The sequence below is a fragment of the Notothenia rossii genome, assembly GCF_949606895.1.
Source record: "Notothenia rossii genome assembly, chromosome: 5".
Taxonomy (NCBI): domain Eukaryota; kingdom Metazoa; phylum Chordata; class Actinopteri; order Perciformes; family Nototheniidae; genus Notothenia; species Notothenia rossii.
Genome location: NC_136903.1, coordinates 48,058,544 through 48,082,839, shown reverse-complemented (window position 1 = coordinate 48,082,839; position 24,296 = coordinate 48,058,544). Strand labels below are relative to the sequence as shown.

Below are 24,296 nucleotides of genomic sequence, written 5' to 3'. Positions count from 1 at the left end.
CGTACAGCCAACCACAATGCGTACAATGCGTGACGTCATTGGTAAGAGACGGCCCCCGAACACATATGGTACCCCGAACACATCTGGTACCGACAACGGCCAGAGATGGGGTCGTTACTAAAAATATATATATATATATTACACTACTTCGTTACTCTCTACATAAAGTAACTTGTTACTTTACTCGTTACTTTACTCGCCGAGCACGTACGAACTGCGCATGCGTGAGTGGCAATAACTCTCCTTACCACTAGGCAGCGGTAGTGTGTATTCGTCATTCAAAACAGGCAACAACCGGAAGACAGAGAAGAAGAACAGACTACGTAATATAAACAAACAACAAATAGCGTGTGCGTTAGCTTCACCTTAGCATGTGTTCTTTGCAGGTGTTTGTTGAGGTTTGACGAGGTGTTTACAGCAGTGGATAACAGCTTCTGGCCTGGACACAGTTTGCACCTCACCGTCACATTCCTGTCTATTCTTCGGACGAACTCAAAATAATGGGCATACCTCCACCCCTCGAAAGTTATCGCTGACTCAGCCATGTTTATGCAGCAGTGCACATGGAGATGTGGACGTGCAAGTCGCGCAGATTACGTACATATAAACCTGAGGCGGAAACCCCTCTTGTCTGTCAGTGTGATTGACTGATTGTTAGTAAGTAACGAAGTAAGGCGTGTCGGGGCAATGTTAGTAACTGTAGTGTGATTACTGAATTATAAAAGTAGCGCGTTACACTACTCCGTTACCGACAAAAGTAATATTATTACAGTAACGCGTTACTTTGTAACGCGTTACACCCAACTCTGGTGACGCCAGGCTGAGATACTCACCACTGCTTTTTGTTTGTGTGTGTGTGTGTGTGTGTGTGTGTGTGTGTGTGTGTGTGTGTGTGTGTGTGTGTGTGTGTGTGTGTGTGTGTGTGTGTGTGTGTGTGTGTGTGTGTGTGTGTGTGTGTGTGTGTGTGTGTGTGTGTGTGTGTGTGTGTGTGTGTGTGTGTGTGTGCGTGTGTCTGTTTGCGGTGTGGTGATGAGGTTAAATGCCACAGCATGCCAGTTGAAACAGTGAACGATCGCTATTGTGCACTTGTACGCTCAGGGTGTAATGGTATTATACAAAAATATTGTAGGAGTGTTCAAATTCTGCTTTTACAAACTTATTTTGGTTGTGCTTACCTTGCAAAGTATTGTTATAAGGTTCAAAGGAATGTTCTTAATGTAAATATTAAGGATAATATTGTAGCGTGTCCAAGTTAATAGTTATGTCAGTTATCAGATGTGCACAGTTTAGTACATTTGTAAAGTTATTTAGGCAATGTTGTTGGTGGGAGTTAGGGAGCGACCGCGCCTTCCATGTGTGTGTGGGCGTTTTCCGGTGTGTGTTGAGGGAGTACGAGACGGTAGGAGTTGTTTTCGAGTGTGGGGAAAAGTCATAATGAGTGTTATACTATTGATTGGTTCTGTAAGGCGTGGCTGTGGCCGTCAATACCAGAAAATAAAACGAACGTTTTCGACATTGAAGGCTCGAGTGATCTGTGATCTTGAATAGCCAACCCAGTCTCATGGCATTTCGTGTTCACCAACACGATTTTTTATCTATTGATTCGTGTTCACCAACACGATGTTCCCCTTTTTATCGTGTTGCACAGCACGATTTTAAAAGCAAGGTATTTCCATTGGTAGTCTCACGGCATTACGTGTTATAGGAAGACCGGAAGCTGTGTGGTTCATAAAAACATGTACTTACTCAATATCAAGCCACAATTATTGCTTTTATTTTAAGTTGTATAATTTCTGACTTTTGTTGCCGTCCGTGAGGAAAATAAATGGGGCTGAGAGCCTCAGGATACTGAAATCTGTATTTTTATTTTTTTTTTCCTTCTTATTTGTTATTCTTTTCAAAATAACACAATGTTATTTACTCAACAATAACACATAATTATCCTTGTTTTTATTTATTTGTTTATTTCCATAATCTCGGGCTTTTTTGACGTCCGTCAGGAACTGAATTTCAAAATAAAAATAACCGGAAACAGACGTAGGCCTCTAGGAGTTTAGGATGGCCGAAGACACTCAACTACCCATAATCCCCAGCTATCGTTTAGGACTACAGTCCCCGTGATTAATCTTCAAGCTCTGGGATTGGATGTTGGAGTGGCAGTGCGCCAAGGTTACGCCTAGCGTCAAACAGCTGTTTGAAATGGAACGAAACCACGCCAGACTATCCAAAACTGGAATCGAACGCCCCCCCAGAACTACACATGCTGGCTATTGTGTTTCGCAAAATGTTCTATGGGACGTCTCTACTGAAGGTTTTCCTTTTTCCCACAATTAGAAGTTGCCATGACATTGGTGTTACCAAATGTAAAACATATAATTAATACATGGGTGACAATCGCTTGTGTCCATAATGCGCATCATTAATATATGCCCACATGACAGCTCATTGTTACTTTGTAATTCTACTCCACAACAATACAGAGGTTAACCTGGTATTTTTACTCCACTACAATTATTTGAGTTACTTTGCAGATTCTGATTAATGATGTGAAATATAAACAATCCTTAAATCAGACTTTAGATACACCTGAGTAAAATTCAGGGAAGGTGATTGTCAAGTGCCAACAATCAGGAGAGATATTTGATAGTTGGTGCTTGAGAAGACTAAACATTTATCTGCAATTGACATGAATGGAAACGAGTAATAAAGTATATTCATTACTCGTTATTCTCTACTAATAGTTAATTAAAGACTGTATATTATGGCTATTTTGCACATCCCTTTCAAGATTTTCAAAGGTTTGACATATCATATAGACAACTACGGTGTATGCAATGAATGAAAATCTTGGGTCACAGGTTCCTCAACAGCGCATTACAAGACATCTATCAATATGTGTGTATACCTCCACCATTAAACTGTCATATTCTGCACATCTCTAATTTCTTAATTCGTTTTTCTGTTTTGCACCTCCTCCTATTAATATCTTTGTACATCCTGTACTAAAGTGTTTTATTGTAGAGATCACTTATAGTATCTTCTTGATTTTTTATATTCTATACTTCTATCATTGACCTTCTACTTTCCCCCTATGAAAGTATGTACTCTTAATATTTTTGTAATCAAATATAACACATAAAAACAATAATGCAATAACGTGCTTTAACCACTAGGCGGTGCACACAAGGTACAAACAGCCATAATAACTTTGTATTATTAGTGTAGGACACTTATGTATGTACAACATCTGAAGATGTGTAGTTTTATTCATGCTTTCACATAATTTTACAGCATATTGCTATACTATTTCAGACTCAGTATTTACATCCTTATATTCAAAGAAAATCAGTAATATCTTTAAAAACTACAAGTCCTTTTATATCAGCTGTGCACTGTTATGGTGTAAATATAACCTATCTATGAATTAGATCAAATTTACAAGTCAGCCGAATTAGTGTTGATACTGAAAGGAGACGTATTGTGTGAAGAGAAATTGAAGATGTTGTTTAATTGTTGATATATTTATGATCCACGTCAAGTATTCAGTTTCGGCGGCATTTCTTCCAGTTTTTCCAAAAATCTTCTCATCAGGGCTCTATAAATAGAGAACTACGGCAGATCTGTAATATGTAATGCAGCCGAACCGTGTATTACAATGCCGTTATGTGATGACTTTCAAAGAGAAAAGCAAGAACACTCGGAATTAAGTATCATTTTATTCTTTTGAAATGTTTTTCCGATTTCATATGATATAAACACCAAATCCCAACATGCATTGCGGCTAAAACATCCAATCGGTGAGCTTAAACCATAGCTGAGGATTTGGGTAACCGCTCGAAATGCCTACGTCTGTTTCCGGTTATTTTTATTTTGAAATTCAGTTCCTGACGGACGTCAAAAAAGCCCAAGATTATGGAATTAAACAAATAAATAAAAACAAGGATAATTGTGTGTTATTGGTGAGTAAATAACAGTGTGTTATTTTGAAAAGAATAACAAATTAGAAGGAAAAAAAGATTTTAAAAATACAGATTTCAGTATTCTGAGGCTCTGAGCCCCATTTATTTTCCTCACAGACGGCAGCAAAAGTCAGAAATTATACGATTTAAAATAAAAGCAATAATTGTGGCTTGATATTGAGTAAGAACATGTTTTTATGAACCACACATCTTCCGGTCTTCCTATAACACGTAATGCCGTGAGACTACCAATAGAAATACAATGCTTTTAAAATCGTGCTGTGCAACATGAAAAAAAGGGGAAAATCGTGTTGGTGAACACGAATCAATAGATAAAAAATCGTGTTTGTGAACACGAAATGCCATGAGACTGGGTTGGAACGCCACAATATGAACAGGCTCGTGCTTGGCCCACTGGTATTGTTTGTTTATTTATTTTTAAAATGAACTAGCAACGCTGTGCTGTCATATAGCAACTGCTAAGCTACTGCAGCGAAAAAATCCTCGCGCTGCCCATGGACCTCATGCGTGGCGTTTCACTGTCAAGGGGGGCGATATAGCGTGTATGTAATTACATTGCAAATATTGACTTGAGCCCCACCACTGTATGGGTTAGCCCTACCATAGATTACCCGACAAAAATACTCTGGCGCCACCACTGTACATCCATGTTGTAGTCCGCTGTATAGAAAAACTGTAGTTTCCATAGTTCCCCCACAGCAGCAGACGCACATTTATGACGTCCGCTGGCGCATCATAAATACGTTGGATAGTGAAAGTGCAGTCTGATTCTCTAAAGTACCGCACTCTCTTCTCCTAAATCCTTTTGAATTATCCTATACACTATCCCTTAACCCCGTGACGTTTCACTCAGAGGTCAAGGAATAGACTAGGCTTCGACGTTAGGAGCTGATTTTTGGACTATTCGACTGCAACCTTAGCTTCGGGTGAGTTGTTGCTCTGTTCTCTCAGTTGTAAATATAATAATAATTATGATCAACATGTAGCCTACCGTTTTGTGTTTAATCTATCTGCATTTATTGTGTGTATTTTATGTTAGGCTAAATGTCTTTAGATTCCGTAGTGTATCACTTTTTAAAATAATTGTACATAAACTGAGAGTGAGCCGTCTTCCAGCTAACTAGTTAGCCGCTAACGGTGTGGAGGAGTGCATGTGGCATTTACATCACTGATGTGAAACTTTCCTTTGCAGACAGAGCAACATCTTATTATAGTTTGGCTAAACTGTGGATCTGTGTGTCAATCCCATATGTTGCAGAATAAAACCCGACTGATATTTCAACCTGGCTCCTGTGGATTGTTATAAAGCAACAGCAAAGCAGGACACAGATCGTCACACTGGGACCCATGCTCCATCAGAAATAAGCGCACCTTGTACCGCAGTTGATACAGGCGGCTGAGAACATTTCCCCTTGAAAGCCACCTGACTTCTGTGTGGAACAGCAGGCCCTAATTCTCCGATCTCAGTTTGTTGCAGAGACTGGCGAACAGCCTGATATGGAGTGGACGTGATTTTATCAAATCAAGCCACAGCATTGCTCCAGCACCATCTGTACACAAACTGATGCTCTCATCCCAAGACAGTCCCTCTTCTTTTATTTTGTTGTCAAGTTTTGTGAAAATGTCCTCGTCTGTGCACTTTAGCTCCAGCGGGGTGCAAAACAGCATGTCCTCATTAAGTTGAGGTGCCTTTGTGACGTGCCTTTGTGACTTGCCTTTGTGACGTGCAACAACATTAACATTAACCTTTCTGTTGGTCGCTTGTTAGCAGACCCTTCACGCGATGGCATAGCGAACAGGTACAGGCAGGGCCCATAGTGATAGCCCTATAGTTTAAATCTACTACCCACAGATAAACATATGGACATGGGTTACTATTTAACAAAAATGGTAAATGTATTTAGGAGCCTATCCATGTGATTTTAAGTGGGGGTGGACCTCAAATCCTCTAGGGTGTCGGGGGGAAGCTCCCCTGGTCAGTTTTTTTTTTTTTTGGAGTGAAATGCATCAATCTGTTGCACTTTGAGGGGAAAATAAAGAGACTAGATCTATGGAAACACCTATATGAAACAGAACTGTATACATTTCAATAATCATAAAATCATAGCAATAACTAATAACATACCATTTCCAATATGAAAAATACACTGAAACTTGTTTATTTATTTATTTTTGGTTCATTTATAGTTGTGAGTGTGTGCTCCTGAATCAGCATCTCCTGTCTCCTTCCTCTCCCCCCTGCTCCTCTTTGAGGAAGCAGCAAAGACTAGTTTTAGCACTCAACAAGTTTTAAAAGTGTATCTTACCTTTTTTCACCTAGTTAACTTTTTATTTTTTATTCATGCATATTTGACTAATCACCACCCCCTCAAATGGAAATATGTGTTTACATAAATGGTGACCAAACCGTTTGAGACCCACTGAGAAGAAGTTAACTATCTAAACAATCAGAGAGTCCCTTACCTCACCTGAGCTGAGGTTATCCCGAGCTTGAATGACACACAGAGACCAATCAAGGACTTTGATTTATGATCTGTATGACAGTGGCCATGTCGGCAGGCCACATCATGTAGACAGTGTTAAATATGTTCTTTATTCTCGCGTCCAGGAGAGAAGCTTTAAAATTAGACTAAATGGAGTCTCTGAGAAGATTCAAATGGGATACTTTATTTTAAAAAAGGTGTTACAGACAGAATATTGTTCAGGCAGAAAACAGCTGTGATCTGGCTCTCACGAGCAAGAGAAGAGGGCCAATCCCTCGTCCGGTGCTGCTATATATATCCTCTGCTGGCTCCTCCCCGCCAGTTGGCTCGCCTCGTCTCTAATGTCCGTTGTTGCATTTAAACAGAGGATTGGTACTTTTCACATTCAATATATGCTTAACCCGCCTTTTCTCCTCATATTCTCTTTCATCACTTTTCATGTAACACATTCTAAACGCTGTAATCAATACTCCAAAATATACAGAAAATACTTCACGGCTGGTTTGGTTTCCGGATGTTGTCACATGCTACTCTCGTCTGTAAACAATAATGTATTCAAATAAACTGTACTTTCATTTAATATTCAGCATGGTAGTATCTCGACATCTATAGTTGTAGTGTTAAATCAGTAGGTTTCGGTTTGCACCACTCCATGTCATTTCGCTACTCAATTCACCTCTTTAGGAAATCGTATATTAGCCACATGCTAAATGCTAACCGTAGATGAAGGATTTTCAGAATAAAAGCTTAACTGCTTGTGCACAAGAATTTCTGGTTTTTCAGTATAAAAGAGCGTTTAAACTGACGGTATGTTTAAGCTACATTATACCATCAAAACATTGATTTTAATTTCTAACAGTCAACCTGTGTGAGGCAGACCCACATTTGCGCAGCATTGCGTTCACAATACATACAAACAAATAAAAAAATCCTCAGGCCAGGCCATCGGGAAACCCCCTGGTCCTCCCGATGGCCAGTCCGGGACTGGGTAAAGGAGGCGTAGAGCGAGGGATCATTGTCTACAAGTTAATCGATCGCAGATGGCGTCGTGGTCACGGACGGATAAACTTTTTTTTTTTAAAAACCTAAATGGATCGCGAAATATCCTTGGGCGGCCGTTAATATACGGCGGCCTGCCCAAGTAAAATCTATGTGGGAACTCCCTGGAAGAAATATACTAGTGCGTAGTTGATGTGTGTTTTACGTCTGTGATATTTACTGTGGTGCTGTAAAGTGACCTTTGAGCTGCAAATGATACTGTCGTAAATCTGTCAGAATCAAAATTCCTTTATTTGTCTCCCTTAACTATTAAACAGACTTACATAATAAAAAAATTATATGCACACATTATTATTAATAATAATAATACAAATAATAATAATAAACAATTTTCTTTTAAATAAAAAAAAACACCTCAGGTCACATCAAGAGGATTCTGAAATCATCTTGCGACCCACTTTGGGAACCCCTGGTCTAGCTGAATCCCCTCTCGCAACTGTGTGTCTGTGTATTCAGCAGGATGTCTGCAGGAGGCACTTAGAGTAAAGTTGTTATATATAATGCATATAATGGCACTGTTCTAGCGGTAAAAACTTATGAAAGAACATGTCAACATTACAATACGTAACCTATCGTTTTATGGGCTCCGAGCCGTCCCAGCGGCATGGCTCACTGAGATGGCACAGCAACAATGGTACAATGGTGCCGGACACATGCACACACATGAATGGGAGGCCAATTGAACCCTGGGTCATCATGATTGTTCTGAGAATAGTTTGAATGACGGTCAGGGCTGAAGTGACATTGTGTGTGAATCTGCAACGTCTAAGCACTGATAGGCTGTAATGTAAAAGGTGAATAATGTGAAGCCATGAACTTCAACTGATAAAATGTTTTAATTATTTTAATTAAAACTTTTAATTCTCTTTAACCCTTAAATGGGCAATCACATATAAATATTTAGGACATTTAATTGATTGCTATTTTCTACATTACACACATATAACACTTTTATTACACCCATAAGACACCGTAATTATACTGTTATTGCACCCATAAGACACGGTAATTACACTGTTATTGCACCCATAAGACACCGCAATTACACTGTTATTGCACCCATAAGACACCGCAATTATACTTTTATTGCACCCATAAGACACCGCAATTACACTGTTATTGCAACCATAAGACACCGTAATTACACTGTTATTACATCCATTTTACAGATGGACACAGCCTTTCAAATGGCTGTATCCCCCCCAGATAAAGAAACATTTATGGGTTAAATGTAATGCTTTTATCCTTCAGGCTAAGGCAGATTGGCAGCATATCAGCTCTTACAGAGGGGCTCATGGTGGTCTGAGTTCAGGGTTCTCTTTACTGCTGTATACCTGTGGTTTGTCACATAGACTAATGAGACTATGAAGGTTAAACTTTTTTTAAGTCGTTTTGGCAAAGGACCAGCAAGGCACACAGTTTATATGCAGAGTTTGATCAAAAATCCTTGTTTGGACATTAATGGCTTTGCAGAAAGGTTGCCTTGTGTCACAATATGAACCCGGCGGCTGCATCACTTTAACCCAGGGTTAAAAGGTCAATTACAGAAAGTGAAATCAAAGTGAGAGAAGGATTGTTTTTTTCTGTCTTTACTGGAAACAGAGAGGGGACTTGAAAAGTTGCCAGAGGATATCCAAGCACAGTGTGAAGACAATCACTCTTTGCCAAGCAACCCCCCCCCCCCCCCCCCCCCAATTGGTGTGTACCCTGCCGCCTGTGAGGACCAACAGACCATGGTCCTACAGATGAGGGGGAAGTGTGGGGGGGGGGGGGGGGCTGCAAGTGGGACCAACATCATGACACATTAATGTGTGGACAACATTTGTCCAAACTCACAAAACGTTATTATCATTTATTCTCACTGACGGAACAGGAGAAACTGTGTGTGATACTCACATCGTGTTTATTTTGAAGCATTTATTAAAACCTTAGTTTGTACACAACAAGGACTGACACTGAGTAAAATGCACTGTTAATCCATCAGTAAGCACTGACTGGTCAAAAAGAAAAAATCTTTATTTCACATTTATTCGAAAATACAATGAACACCTTTTAAAGGTGCGTTATAAAACCCTACAAAACAGAATGCTGACATATTATCAATGTGTTAAGTTGTAATGTGAACTTGTTAGTAACATTCGTCTATTCACACATCCAGGTATCCCGGTAACAGAGCTTTTCACTGAACCCAGTCTCTGGAAAACCAAAAGAGCTGAAATACGTTTAAACCTGAAGAGAGGACTTACAAGGTTGGTTGGTGATTCATTTTGCGTTCATCACGCCGACTGATCATTTTCACTTTACAGGCTTTTCAGCCAGTACCCGTGGGGTTTATCAATCAAATGATTTGAGGGAATTGTAAAATCCTTTAAAAAATATTACAGTAAAATATGAGAAAATACTTGTTGGCAAAAGCTGCAGGGTGCAGATCAAAGTGTGTGTGAGTAGAGTGGATTAATACTTTGTGTGTGTGTGCTGTTTGCTGATGTGTGTATTCCTGTAAACTCTCAGCAGAAAGTGAGTCAGAAAAAGAAGTCTGCATACTTCAATGTGCTGCAGCCTGGCAACCTGGAGGTCAGAAGCCCATTGTTTGATTAAGCAGATTATGCCTCACCAGGAACTCAGGTCAAACCCCCCCAAAAAGACGTGTATAATGTAGTACAAAACACACAGGGGGGCCGAGGGACCAAAGGTTAGGGAGCTACTCCATCTGGATGCCACAAAGAAGTTAGCCTGGTGGACACGGAGGCACAGGTAGCCCCTCACATCTCCCATTACTCTGGAACGTTTAATATCGGTCTGATGTGTTTGCATATTGTTGTGTGTCGGGTAGAACTTGACCATGGTAAATGATAAAACAGGGTCTTGAGAGTATAATAGAACACTTTCTCCTAAATCCTAACTAGTTTATTAGTGATGAGAAATACTTTTATGTTAGCATGCTACTGTTTGACGTAAACACAAAGCACAACTGAGGCTGATGGGAATGTCATTAGTAATACAGGAATTTGTGCATGTTGTTTCTTTTTCCTGGATTTGCTAGAGTCACTGTCCCAGTTTGGGGGTGACTGCCCCCAGTACTCCCATCACCACTGAACCACTGCTTCTGCAGCACATCTCTGAGCCCCCGTCACTTCCCAAGCATCTGGTGGTCCTTCTTCCTAGTGATGCTGTTGCTCTGGATTGCTGTCTGTCAGCCTTCTTCTGCTGTTTGTCCAGCACAACAATGTCAGGTTGCTCAGCCATCACCCTTCTGTCAGTCTCGATCCGGAGTCCCATAGAATCTTACCTTTGTCGTTCTCAGCCACCTTTGGACCATTTTGTGCTTGTCCAGCCCATACTCTGCACAGATGTTCCAGATGTGCCAGCCTCTTGGTTATGGCACTCCATGTTTGCTGTACACCCTGCTGTTATGAGCTGGACTGTCTCAGGGGCCTCTTTACCAATCCTGGGCCTGGGTCCTGCTGGTAGACCCCGGTCTTTGTGGATCTGTTTCTCAGGGCCTGTTCTTGCTGCCATGGTTACTGTGTCTGTGCTGTCGATCAGATCAGCGGTTTACAGCTACCAGTACGTACGTATGTTTATTTCAGCTTTCCCCCAAAAAACCACAACTACTAATCTATGTACTTAATTATTTTTGACACATTGATTTAGGTAGGCTGACTAGCATTGTTGTGCGTTGCTATAAGTTTATTTTGTACACACAATACCTTGTTAGAAGTTCACACTTAAATACCACAAAGGGTTTTTTTCCGACACATTTCTGACTGCTTTACACTGGTTGACTTTGGGCTTGTTGGCTTATACTGTCTGAAGGAATTCCTCCCAGGGAGAACAGCTGTTATCTGCAGGTGGGAAACTGGAGGTCTGCGCCTCCTCAGCATGTGTCCATGGTGTCCTTTTGGTCAAAGCTGTGGACTCGAAGTGTACTTTCACTGCATGGCTAAACTATTACCTCTAATGCAGAGCAGAACAACCCATGTATATACAAAGAAACATATGACTAATAACACTAATAATAACATAACACTCTTCTTTGCCTCCTCTGAAAACTGGACAACCATTAAGGCTGCATTTCTCTTCACTGAAAAAACAAAAACGTTGACTTTAATTAAATGTAGTATGTCAAAAGATTTCACATAACTATTAGGTTAGTTGAAAGCAATAATATTAAGTTTAAATAACAAATATTAAATTCAGCTAACCTAATTTGGCTATTTGAAATCGCTTTACATAATACATTTAATTAAAGTAAATGTTTCAGTTTTTTCAGTGTAACTTCTTAAGCATTCTCTTAAACAGAATGTGCTTTCATCATAATATGTAAGAAAAAGCAAAACGGACTGTAAGTCATTCTAAGAACCCTTAATTCTATCGATCCAGATCTACAGGATCCACAGTCACACTGTACCCTGCTTTACCTTCTCACAGAAACATAACAGCAGTCATCATCACATTCAAAGCACACAAAGCACAGTTCAGCTCTGCTCAGCACTGTTAGTCCGACCCCCCCCCTACAGACGGTTGGTCATGCTGCACCGCCTGATGCAGTAACTGTTCGTGTTCACTGATCTCAGCTCAGATTCAGCATGCTGTCCCCATGTCTCAGTGAACGCACCCTGATCCTCCTGCTCTAAACAGCTGCTGTAACATTCTCCTCAGCACTGTTGGTGGGGGCCGTGCCCGTCGGGGTCCCGTTGGCGGGTGTGTGTGGGGTGACCTTGGCCAGACGGTGCTCCTTGCTGTGGGTGCAGCTGCGGGCGCAGAGCTGGCAGGAGGCGCAGGCGGAATTGCAGCAGGGCAGGAAGCGGCAGATGCTGAGGCGCCACAGGAACCAGCCGGGGGACCAGCAGCACCAGCAGAGCACCACACCCCCCCCCACCACCCCCAGCACAATGTAAAGAACCAACAGGGGCAGGGAGGCGGGGGAGTCTAGGGACAAGAGCAAAAAAACTAATTATCTTTATTATAACGGCCGACATATTTTATTTGAGTTCAATGCAGGGTTGGGAGAGTTACTTTAAAAATGTATTTTGTTACAATCACTACTAATTTACGAAAATCAGTAATGTAATCTGAGTATCATAATAATTTAACCTGATTTCAGTTACTTTCGGATAACCCTAAATATTAAATGCAATGCAAATAAATAAAGAGAAAATAAATATCAATAAGGTGTTTTTTGTGTATTATGTATGCCAGCAGAACAATGTGACCTTAGAAAAGAAGAAACCAAGATATTTAGGATCAAAAATGTAAACTGTATTTTACGCTCAGCTTACAGAATAGCATATTACAAATTCTGTTTTAGTTTAACACATTCATTAAAAGCAAATACAGTATTTTTGTTTAATAAATCAGGCTTCCACCAACTCTACCTCGTCTACCAATAATATATGTATCTTTATTATAATACTCATTATAACATTGTGATCCTGCTAGTAATCCCCATTTAAGACAAATGTACCAGTAATCTAATGATTGATTACGTAATCCTGTTAATGCAGGTGGGAAAACAATAATATAACTTCTTACTTTTTACCAAACGACTGATAATGTTAGGGTACTGAGGGAGGACTCAACATTCGACACTGAAAAGGGCCACTATAATATGAAGTCTCCCCCTCCCACCGGCCTCCAACAGTTTTTTACTATTGGTTTGATGCCCAAAATAAGTTCTGAGGTTCACACAGCTTGCAAGACTTTCACGTTTTGTTATACGACATTAAATAGGTCTGTAAAGGCCGCTAGTAAATGTCTATAAAACACGGATGCCTATAAGTCACTAAATACACTGAACAAAAATATAAATGCAACACTTTTGTTTTTGCTCCCATTTTTCATGAGATGAACTCAAAGATCTAAAACATTTTCTATATACACAAAATAACCATTTCTCTCAAATATTGTTCACAAATCTGAAAAAATCTGTGATAGTGAGCACTTCTCCTTTGCCGAGATAATCCATCCCACCTCACAGGTGTGGCATATCACGATGCTGACATGTTAGGGTTAGGGTTAAACCCTAAAACATTTTTTAATGTGTCAGTGGGTGACATGTTAGGGTTAGACCAGACCCCCCCAATAAAGCAAAACTGCACGTTTCAGAGTGGCCTTTATTGTGGCCAGCCTAAGGCACACCTGTGCAATAATCATGCTGTCTAATCAGCATCTTGATATGCCACACCTGTGAGGTGGGATGGATTATCTCGGCAAAGGAGAATTGCTTACTATCACAGATTTTTTCAGATTTGTGAACAATATTTGAGAGAAATGGTTATTTTGTGTATATAGAAAATGTTTTAGATCTTTGAGTTCATCTCATGAAAAATGGGAGCAAAAACAAAAGTGTTGCATTTATATTTTTGTTCAATGTAAGTACGACGTCATCACGCTGAACATTAGCCCCCCTTAGCTCATCGGTGGTGATGTGAAGTAATGCAACTGTCATAGTTGTTTAGTTTGCTCCGCAGGTTTTTCTGTCACAATACAAGTGACGATACTCACAATGACGATAATGTTATGATAATACATATTTAAACAGAGGGAATTCAACCCATAATATAATGAACATATTATACTCAATATTGGGTAACACAAATTAACCATCAACTAGTTGTTAATTAACATGCATATTAGCAGTATATTGGCTCTTCATTAGTCATTATAAAACACTTATTAATTAGTCCGGGAGCCGTGGGGTTGAACCTCGTTTCGTCTGATAAAGTTTTTTTTTTTGCTGTTTCTTTTAGCTTGTGGGTACCTCTTCAAAATCCAAGAGGGTGCCTGCTGATATCCCTTGAGCATTTTTGGATATTAACTCCTTCATGCCCACAATTCCCAAATCACTGAAAAATAAGGATTTATGAGATTTCATGCAAAATTCTCAATAGAAATGCACAAAATTAGCTTTCTCCAATGTTTATTCATAAAGGAGGTCATGTGTCCTAAATGAATGAATATTAACCCTTTTATGCCAAGCCAGCAAAACAGGTCGCTGGATGAACCTTCCTACACCCATTGACCTTTTGAGATCCAGAACAATGGATTTAAAGAAAACATTTTTAATATGCTTTTCATGTCTAACATGTTGTAACCATCAAATAAAGTCTAATATACCCTGTGATTATGTAATTAAACCATAATTGCAAGATTGTTGTATTCTGCCTCCAGATTGTATTTGGTATAATTGGCGGTTGGTGCAGTTCCTGTATTATTCCTAGCTATTTGAGTTTGCTAGTCAAGACAAAAACACACTTGGGACTCTTTGGATCATCCGTCCACTTATTTTATGCCCTTGATGAAGCATAATCTGTAAGTATTTTATTTCTGAGATTATTGTGGACACTATTATATCTTATATTGACTATTATTTCACATTATACATTTGTGACCCACTCGATCAGTCGGAAGTCGCAACGGCTCATTTCAAAATAAACGTTGATTTGTGTAAAAGAATATTTTTTCAGGGTTCGGGTGTTTGATTTTAAATAAACAAAGTGTTGGCTTTCAGAATATGAAACTTTTATTTCCAAAATCTCACGACAAATACATGTTTGAAGCTTGTAAAGGGAATATGACAGCTCTCATTGTCCACTCTGCTGTTCAGCAGCGCCGTTTCCCCTCTCTCCGCTGAAATTATGAATGTAAGGCGTATTATATAGTAATCAAGGATAACATGGCAGGGTCCGTTACAGTTTGTTTTCATCTCATTTCAAATAAACAATGTCTTGGTTTTCCGAATATTAAACTTGTTTCGGCAAATTCAGATGAAAAATACAACTTTGAAGCTTCTAACGGCTTAATTACAAGCGGAGAACGGAGTAATTTAACGTCACAGCTAGGGTGCCCAGATGTCCCGCTCTGTCGGGACTGCACAGCATTTTTATCATTTCTCCCCCGTCCCACAGAAAGGCCTGCTCGGTTCACCGACGGCCTGCACCGTCCTTTACTATTATATTTGTTAAACGGCATCATAATGCGCTGACAGGCGAAAGAGGTGCACCCCCCCTCCCCCCCATTGACAGTTCAGTTCACCAGCGTACACTTCCCCAAGGAAAACAAACACAATACACACAAATGCAAAAATACACACACACACACACTATATATACTGCATATTAAAGCAAACGATTGTAAAGGTAAAAGTATGAGCATAACAAATAAAGAAGTGTAATGTAAACATTTACATTATTATTATTTAATATATAAAGACTATATATTATTGAATGACAAGATTAGATATACTTTAGTTGATCTAAAATATTGATGTGTTCAAATGCTCTTCAAAACACAACTGAAAGTCCATGAAACTTGTCTTTCTGTATTTGTGAATGAAGCGCCATCTCCTGGTTAAAACCTGAAATTGAAAATCTGGCAACGCCCTCTTGGAAAATAGTGGGAGGGCTTAACATTCCTCGATACTGGTCTTAGGCAGGTCGTAGGCAGGAAGCTGTAAACTGGAGTCTGAAATGAGGTGCTACATCTGTATGTGTCTACATATGGTATCTCTGCTTTAAAGAGTCCTTTGTCCAGGTGATTAACGATGCTTATTTTGTCCCCCCCTTGCATTGATCTTCAGTAGACAAACGCCTTGTATGTTTGTAAATGAATAAACACACACACACACACACACACACACACACGCTTCCCCCAGACGAGTAATACAAACGAAAATATGTTTCCTCCTACTTTGGTCATTTATTAGCCGCTAATTATCAATCAGATCGATGGATTCCAGAGAAGAGGACACTTTGAAGGCCTTTTTCTCAAAATGATGACTCGTGACAGTCATTAGCCTATATAATGTGACATATTTTGCTTAATATTTGGAGTACAACAACAATCTGATATCATTAGAAAATGAGGAATCTCCTCTTTCCAACAGTGTATATAACTCAAAATGTGTCTTCGGGTCAATGTGACTGATTTCTATAGAGCAAGTCACATTTGTTTTTCCTTTCTCATGATGCTAGCTATTGATGTAGTCTACTGTTAGCGTGGCTATCATTCAATGTAAATCAGTCAAGAATAACACTGGAAATGGGTAGGCTATTAGAATAAAATATTAGCATAGATGGACATGTAAGTGTATTAACCTTTTTTTATTATCTATTTTCTTTACAGGGTTTACATTGGTTATGGATCCAGTGCCTGATGAGTGCCACTTCAGTTGGAGGTTTAACTGCCAAGCAAAGAAGGAACCGTTGATCTCTGCGGGAGCAGTCAGATTAGCAAACATTATCCAGTGTAGCAAGATATATGGTGATGAAAAACACTGAGCTTCAAGAAACATTGGACAATAACAACAAATTCACTTTTAAATGCCATAAAAGTTGTGTTTCATGTTACACCTCAAAGATTCACTGTGAACGGCACAAACGTCAGAGGGCTGGAGAAACATATTCAAAAGTTCCTTGCAAGGTGACCAGGCGCTCACAGTCAGGGGACTCAGATGAACCTTTACATTTTCAAAAGCATTGTGTTTTCTGTGTTGAGTTTTGCAATCTTAACATTGACAAGAAGACCCCGTCCAGATGGAGGGCTGCATTCTTATTCCGAGAATTGGAGACCAAGAAGTCTCTATTAGGAAAACGAAAGGATGCCGTTTCGAAAAGCGTCCAATATCGTCTTCAGCGGACAATTAGTGATCTGCATGCTGCAGATTCCCGGTACCATGTTGACTGTCGACAAAGATTTGTCCAATTTAGGTCACTCCCAGGGCAGGCGGTTAGAAGTTCAAAGGACACTGACGAAGACCCTCCCTTTACGTCAGTTGTAGAGAAGATGAAAGCTGACCGGTCAAAAATGTGGAATTCTGTTGAACTGTTTGCACTCTATACAGACCTTCATGGGGATAAGCTTTCTAGGACGACCCTCATCCGGCAACTCCAGCAGACATTTGGCAGTGATCTTCTGGTAATATCCTCACCTGGGATAGCTGACATCATTGCTTTTCGTAGTTGTGCCTCGCAGACTCTTCGACTTGTGAATGATGACGAGGATGACATGGAGAGCATCACAGTGAAAGCTAGCAAGCAAATCATTCAGGATGTGAAAAACATAGATATGGACAAGGGACACTAACATCAGCATTAATAAGGACATGATCAAAGAGTCAGTGAGTGACTTTCTGTTGATGTTGTTAGCAAAGGTTTCTCCCAAGCTAGATAATACCCTTCCTGCACTGCTCATAGGTTCAATTGTCACTAGTACTCTCAAGGCTCAGGCAACTTGTTTGCCAGTAGACCTAGCAGGAAAAATGGTAGAGTCCAAGAAGCTTATCAATAGCATGTATTCCTATGGTGTATGTTGTTCTTACACAGAGTATCGCAGGTTCAAGAAATCAGCATCTCAGGCAGCAGTAGCAGATTTGAAGTTGTCTGGCGTATTTAATGCTCACGATGGTCTAGTTCAGGCTATTGTGGATAATTTTGATGCTGATATAGCCTCTCAGAATGGTAAGCAGTCCACACATTCACTAGCTGTCCTTCTCACACAGTACTCGCAGAGCTCTGAAGAGGGTGAGGAGCAAACCAATCCAAAGATCAACATGATCCCTAAAGATTCACCAGACATTCCATACAATATAGACATTCACAGATACCAGGGGCCTAAACAGCCTCCAATGCGACCAGATGAAGCAACAAAGGCTGTCTGCTGCCTGAAGTCACTTGCTCACCAAGTAGTTGTGGTTACGAGAGCTTCAGAGGCGGACCTTAGTTTTCTACAGGAAGTTCTTACTCAGGACAACTGCCCAGAATACCATGGATACAACATGAAACATAGCAGGGAGCAGGGCACTCTCCCCCAGGCCAAGACAAAAGCGCTCTACTTACCCCTGATCGACATGAAGCCATCTGATCCCGATACAATGATGACAGCCATGGCCAGAGTACAAGAGCTCACATCTGAAACTGGTCAGAATTTCAGTGTGCTGACATGTGACCAGCAGCTCTACCGGATTGCAGTGCAAGTGTTATGGGCCCATCCAGATAAGTTCAAAGACATGCACTTACGTCTTGGGGGTATGCATGCATTGATGAGTTTTGTTGGGGCTATAGGTTCACTGATGGCGGAAAGTGGGCTCTCTACTGTCCTGTCAGAAGTATTTGGTGGGGTTGCCAAGATGTTGAATGGGAAGAGGTTCCCTCAGAATGTACGTGCCCTGCACATGATGGCGGAGGAGGTGCTGCGGAGTGTGATTATGGATGGCCATTTCCAGAAAGCAGACGATCTGATGAGAGCCTTGAATCAGATTGCTAGTCAAAGTAGGACAGCCAAACTTTGGTTTGAGGTCTTGGTGAAACCAGTGTTGCTGATGATGTCGCACATCCGGGCTGAACGTGAGGGTGACTGGCTTCTCCATCTGACCACATTCCGGAAGATGCTTCCCTACTACTTTGCAGCTGGCCATGTCAACTATGCCAGGTATGGCCTCTACTACCTCCGTTCCATGGAGAAGCTTCCTCCACATGTCCAAGGCTATTTCCTCCAAGGGCAACATGTGACACGACACATCCGTGGAATATGGAACAGCCTGTGGAGTGACCAGTTCATAGAGTCCACCTTCATGAGGTACGGCCACAGTGCAGGAGGGATCATTGGGATAACCTTAAAGCCAGATCTGGGCCCTGAGCCGCCACATCTGCTGCAAGATTGAATCAGACATGAAGGACATGGAAGAGGAGGAGACAAATACAACAAAAGTACATCTCTATCACAAGAAGGAGGCTGAAGCCAGGGTTAGAGCAGACACCAAGGACAGGGATGGACTTCATCAGAAACTAAAAACCTGCCTCCATCCATTGGATCCCAACATACATCCAGGAGAGAGCATTGTGAACATCACCAGTGGCAAGATAGCCCCTCCAACTGCCAGTGTAGACAGTGCTGTAAAGATTGGAGAGGCAATGTTAGAACAATTTGAAAAGACCTGGCCAGAGGGATTTTACAACACCATCTCAAGCAAAGTGAAGACCATGGCAACAACAACCAAATCCATCACAATTGGCGACTCCAAAATGTATGACCTAAATGTGATCTATTCGAGGACCATTGCACTTTTCTCTAGTGACCGCGATGTTGACGTGAAGGATGTCCTTGCCTATGAGCTGGCACCAGTCCCAACTGCCATGTTCACAGAGGATGGAATGCGAATTTGTAAAGCCAAGTCCACACTGAAGAAGTCACTCCAGGTGGAAGTCTCCAGGAGGAATGCCGGTGATGCAGATGTCACTGCCATTGATGGATCAGCACTTCTTTGGACCATACACTGGCCAGCTGATGGTACTGTCGCTGATTTTATTGATAATGTTAAAACACGGCTGATTTCATACCTGTCAGAGAGTGACGTCTACCTCATCTTTGACAGATACTATGATTACAGTATCAAGTCTGTCACCAGAGATGTCAGGGAGACAGTGGTCAGTAGGAAACATCATCTCCTACTATCAACTAAGCTACCAGCCCAGAAGGTTGTCTTGTCATCCATTGAAAACAAGAAACAGCTCAACCGATTAATATTTAAGGAACTGACTGAAGACAGGCTTTTCCATCTACGGGGCACAAACAAACACAAGTTGGTGGTGACAGGGGAAGACTCATGCCCCATCGAGATCAGGATGGAAGAAAGAAGGAGCCGATATGAGCTAGAAAATCAGCAGGAAGAAGCTGACACCATCATTGTCCAACAAGTCCTGGGGTGTGCTGGAGAAGCCCATCAAATCTCTGTGGTTTCTGATGACACAGATGTGTTCGTCCTACTCCTTCACCATTACCATCAGGCAGGACTGGATGTATCACTCATCATGGAATCCCCCCGCACGGAAAGAGCCATAGTGGACATCAAGGCGACACTGTCCAAGCATTCAGAAATTGTCGAGAACCTTTTACCAGCGCATTCCATATCGGGATGTGACACTGTAGCGTCTTACTATGGGTTGGGAAAAGGCTCTGTCATCAAAGTCCTGAAAGCTGGGTACGAACTATCAGCCATTGGATGCAACATGGATGCACCATTCCAGCAAGTCCTCGACCAAGCCACTGCCTTCATCTCAGCCTGTTATGGCATAAAGGAGAGCACAGATATGTCACACACAAGGCTACTTGTCTGGGGGGAAAAGAATGGAAAAGGACATATGTCTGCTCCAAACCTTGCTGCTCTACCACCAACAAATGAAGCCTTCATTGAGAATGTTAAGAGGGCCCACTTTCAGGCAATGTTGTGGCGAAATCTCAATGTAAACCTGCTGCCAGCACTGAACCCAGAGGAATTTGGATGGAAAAAAGATACGTGTAACAGGTCACTGATCCCAACCCATCTACCAGAAGATGCCAAACGTGTCCCAGATTATATTTTGGAGATGATCAGGTGTGGCGGCAAGAGTGAGAACCCTTGCAACTCCAAGAAGTGCAGTTGTAAAGTGCATGGTTTGCCATGCACAATGTTCTGTGCATGTTTCAGGGTGGGATGCTCAAGATCCTAACAGTAATGTGTCATTTATATATGCTAATGAGCAACGTTTTGTATATAGCATCTGCTTGCCTTTCCTTTTTGTTGTTGGCAATAAACGCCACAAAATTGCGTGAGCAAAAGAGAGAAGTTGTTGCATTGTCTTTGCAGAATTCACTGCACTTCAAAAGTATGTTTTGCTGGGTCAGCTTAAAAGGGTTAATAGTAAATAATGTATAATACAATGCACTGTATGAATATAAACATCAAGGAAGGCAAATGTAATGCATTTGATTTGAATATATTTCAATTAGGGCCGGGACTTTAACGCGTTAATTAAGATTAATTACAAAAAAATTAACGCATTTTAATCGCACTTATTTTTGCACCGCGGAACATTTCTCACTGGATGAGTTTCAGGGGTACCGATTATACTGGAACACCAACTAACGTTCATGACTTCAGACAACAACAAACCACAGTGAACAATAGTCAAACGTGAACGAAGAAGCTGATGAGACAGCTTTGGTTGGCCCCGTGGATGGAAGCGTCGATAAGAGCACGGTTGTTTGCAAATTATGCAAAAAGGAATTCGCATATCACCGCAGCACATCAAGCCTCAAGTATCACCTCAATGCAAAACATACAGCAGCTAGCGTGGAAGCTAGCGTGGACGTTAGCCCGACTCGGAGTACAAGGACCCACACCCATTTTTAAATCAACTGTTGGTAAATCAACAAAGTCTATTATGGCCTCTGAAGCAACAGAGAGATGTTTTCTAATAGTCAGGGTTTCCAATGTTCTGAATGTACTTGAAAGTATTGTGTTTTACTTAAAAAACAAAGTGTTATAGTTTACAGAAGGTCTACCTACCTATAGGCTACCTGAATATCTGCAATGTACTATATTCCTAAATATGCTATTGCTACACTTTATGGCAAAAATTGCACTTTTCTGTAGGTCTTGGTTAAGTACCACCTTGAAAAAATTAAACAATGTTTTGTTGCTTAAGCTTATGTATTCAGTCATTATTCAATGGTATACTAAAATCCATGTGAAAAAAATTGCTTCTCACTGTTCTCAGGTCAAATATTTATATGTGATTAGAAATGTGATTAATTTTGATTAATTAATTACAAAGCCTCTAATTAATTAGATTAATTTTTTTTTTTTAAATCGAGTCCCGGCCCTAATTTCAATATTATTGCAATTTCATAAATCCTTATTTTTCTGGGATTTAGGCGTGTTGGGCATGAAGGGGTTAATATCTGAAAATGCTAAAAGGTTATCAGTGGGCACCCTCCTGTACTCTTATTGAATAAACATTGGAGAAATTAAATTGGGTGCATTTGATTTGAGTATTTTGCATGAAATCTCATAAATCCTTATTTTTCTGGGATTTGGGCGTTTTGGCCATGAAGGGGTTAATATCCAAAAATGCTCAAGGGATATCACCGGGCACCCTCTTGGATTTTGAAGAGGTACCCCCAAGCAACAAGAAACAGCAGAAAAAAAAACTTTATCAGACGAAACAAGGTTCATCCAAAAATCAGGCTTTGGCTCCCGGACTAAATGCCTTACTCTACATGACCATATTCTACAAGTAATAGGCATTAGTTGAGAGTTTTTCCTCAATAACCCTCTAATTAGTGCTTATTTGTTGCAAGTAAGGAATTTGTTTTACATGAGTTTTGGTCTTAATATGCTCTGCTCAATATGGGCCTAATAAGGCAGTAGTACCACAAGAATAGTAATTCTCCCATAATAACAAATATGATCGATTCTTATGTAACAAGACATGAAACTATAAGTGTTAATTGTGTCTAAATAACTCAGCATTTGGTATTTATATCTAAGAACATATTCCCTATTTTAAAGTGAAGTCTTGTTCATAACCAATAAGCTATTTGTTTGACTCTAATTGACCTGAACAGGTTCCCTATTCTAAAGTTGCCTCCTCTTCACACTTTGTAAATACATTATAGCACATAACTACTGAAATTAACCTCAACAGTACATGAACAAAGTAGGCACACATTGAAATATCTGTTTTATTAATGAACCACTGAAGAGAGGTTTAGACATATCCCAAAACACGTCAAGTTTCTCCAAGGCTGAGAACCCATATGCAGCCTGAACATTTTTAATAAAAACAGATTTTTAACAGATGTTATGTATTTGTGATCATACTGTGTGACATGCGTGTATGTACTTACACACTAGGTGTACTGTTCTCTCTGTACTGTCTCAGTGTGAACCTATGTTATTAAACAGCCAGCCAAACTCTTTTGAGAGCCAAGGAATGAGCAGCCATGCTCTTTTATTGACTTATTTGCAGTTTACTGACATTCAATCGGAGTGAAACTATAAAAAAAGAAGTTAAAGGAGACATGTCATGCTTTTCTGGTTATTACCTGTCCCCTTGTGTGTTATGAAGGTTTTTATGCATGTTAACGGTCTGCAGAGTCAAAAACCCTCAAAGTACACCCTGTAGGGAGTAAAACTCTAAAACGCCTCGTTGGAGATTTCTCATCTTTCATTGTTTACTTGGGTCGCTACGTAGGGATACCCAGTAGCCACGCCCAGAGCTATGACCAGGCTGATTGGTCCAAATTAACCAATCCACGGACTTCCTCACACACACACACAGTGCAGGCAGCTCTGCTGATTTCTCCTCCCTGGCTGCAGGCAGTTGGGATCGGTCGAAATTCTCTCTGCAGACCCATTCTCACAGCGTTATAAAACTTTTTCTTACTCAATATCAAGCCACACTTATTTTTTTTACTTCGGCTGTGAGTTTGTGTGTGCTCAGGGTGAGTTTGGCTCTGTTTCGCTGTGCATCGCTAAACAAGGAAACCACACCTCCACGGAGCTCAGCGCGATTCACAACGTCCCGACCAATCAGAGCACACTGTGCTCACAGGGAGGGTGGGGGCTGGAGCTATTGGAGCTACAACGAGCCGTTAAAGGCAGAGAGTGAAATTCAGTGAATACACGTAGTTTAGTGAGATACAATGCTGAAGTTGGCTTCCAATTCAGAGCATCCGATTCGGCAGTTAAGGGGAAAGTTAAAGGTGACCTATCATGCAAAATGCACTTTTGTACGTCTTTTATACATGAATATGTGTCCCCGGTGTTCCAGGGAACTCACCAAGTGTCAGAAAACACAACCCTCTCTATTTTCCTCCATAGCCAAATCTCTTAAAAAGGGGCTGCAACGGATCTAATACAGACTGATCCAGATTTGAACACTTCTATGACGTCACAGAAGTGGCGCTACGGCTATTGGGCCAACTCCACCTATCAGGAGGAGACAGCCAC

The 24,296-nt window shown here is 40.7% G+C and overlaps 1 protein-coding gene across 4 annotated transcripts in view; it reads right to left on the bottom strand.

The window, feature by feature from the left end:
* Window positions 1-11,191: 11,191 nt before the first annotated feature.
* Window positions 11,192-24,296, bottom strand: part of ldlrad2 (low density lipoprotein receptor class A domain containing 2) — a 70,810-nt gene continuing 57,705 nt past the window's right edge. For 3 of the 4 annotated variants that reach the window (XM_079680045.1, XM_079680046.1, XM_079680047.1), the window contains exon 5: window positions 11,192-12,454. In XM_079680045.1, the coding sequence (XP_079536171.1) occupies window positions 12,156-12,454 (299 nt within the window). In that variant the 3' untranslated portion in view covers window positions 11,192-12,155. Of the gene's footprint in view, window positions 12,455-16,574; window positions 16,736-24,296 lie in introns of those variants that run through there. The other variant, XM_079680048.1, reaches the window with a different exon arrangement.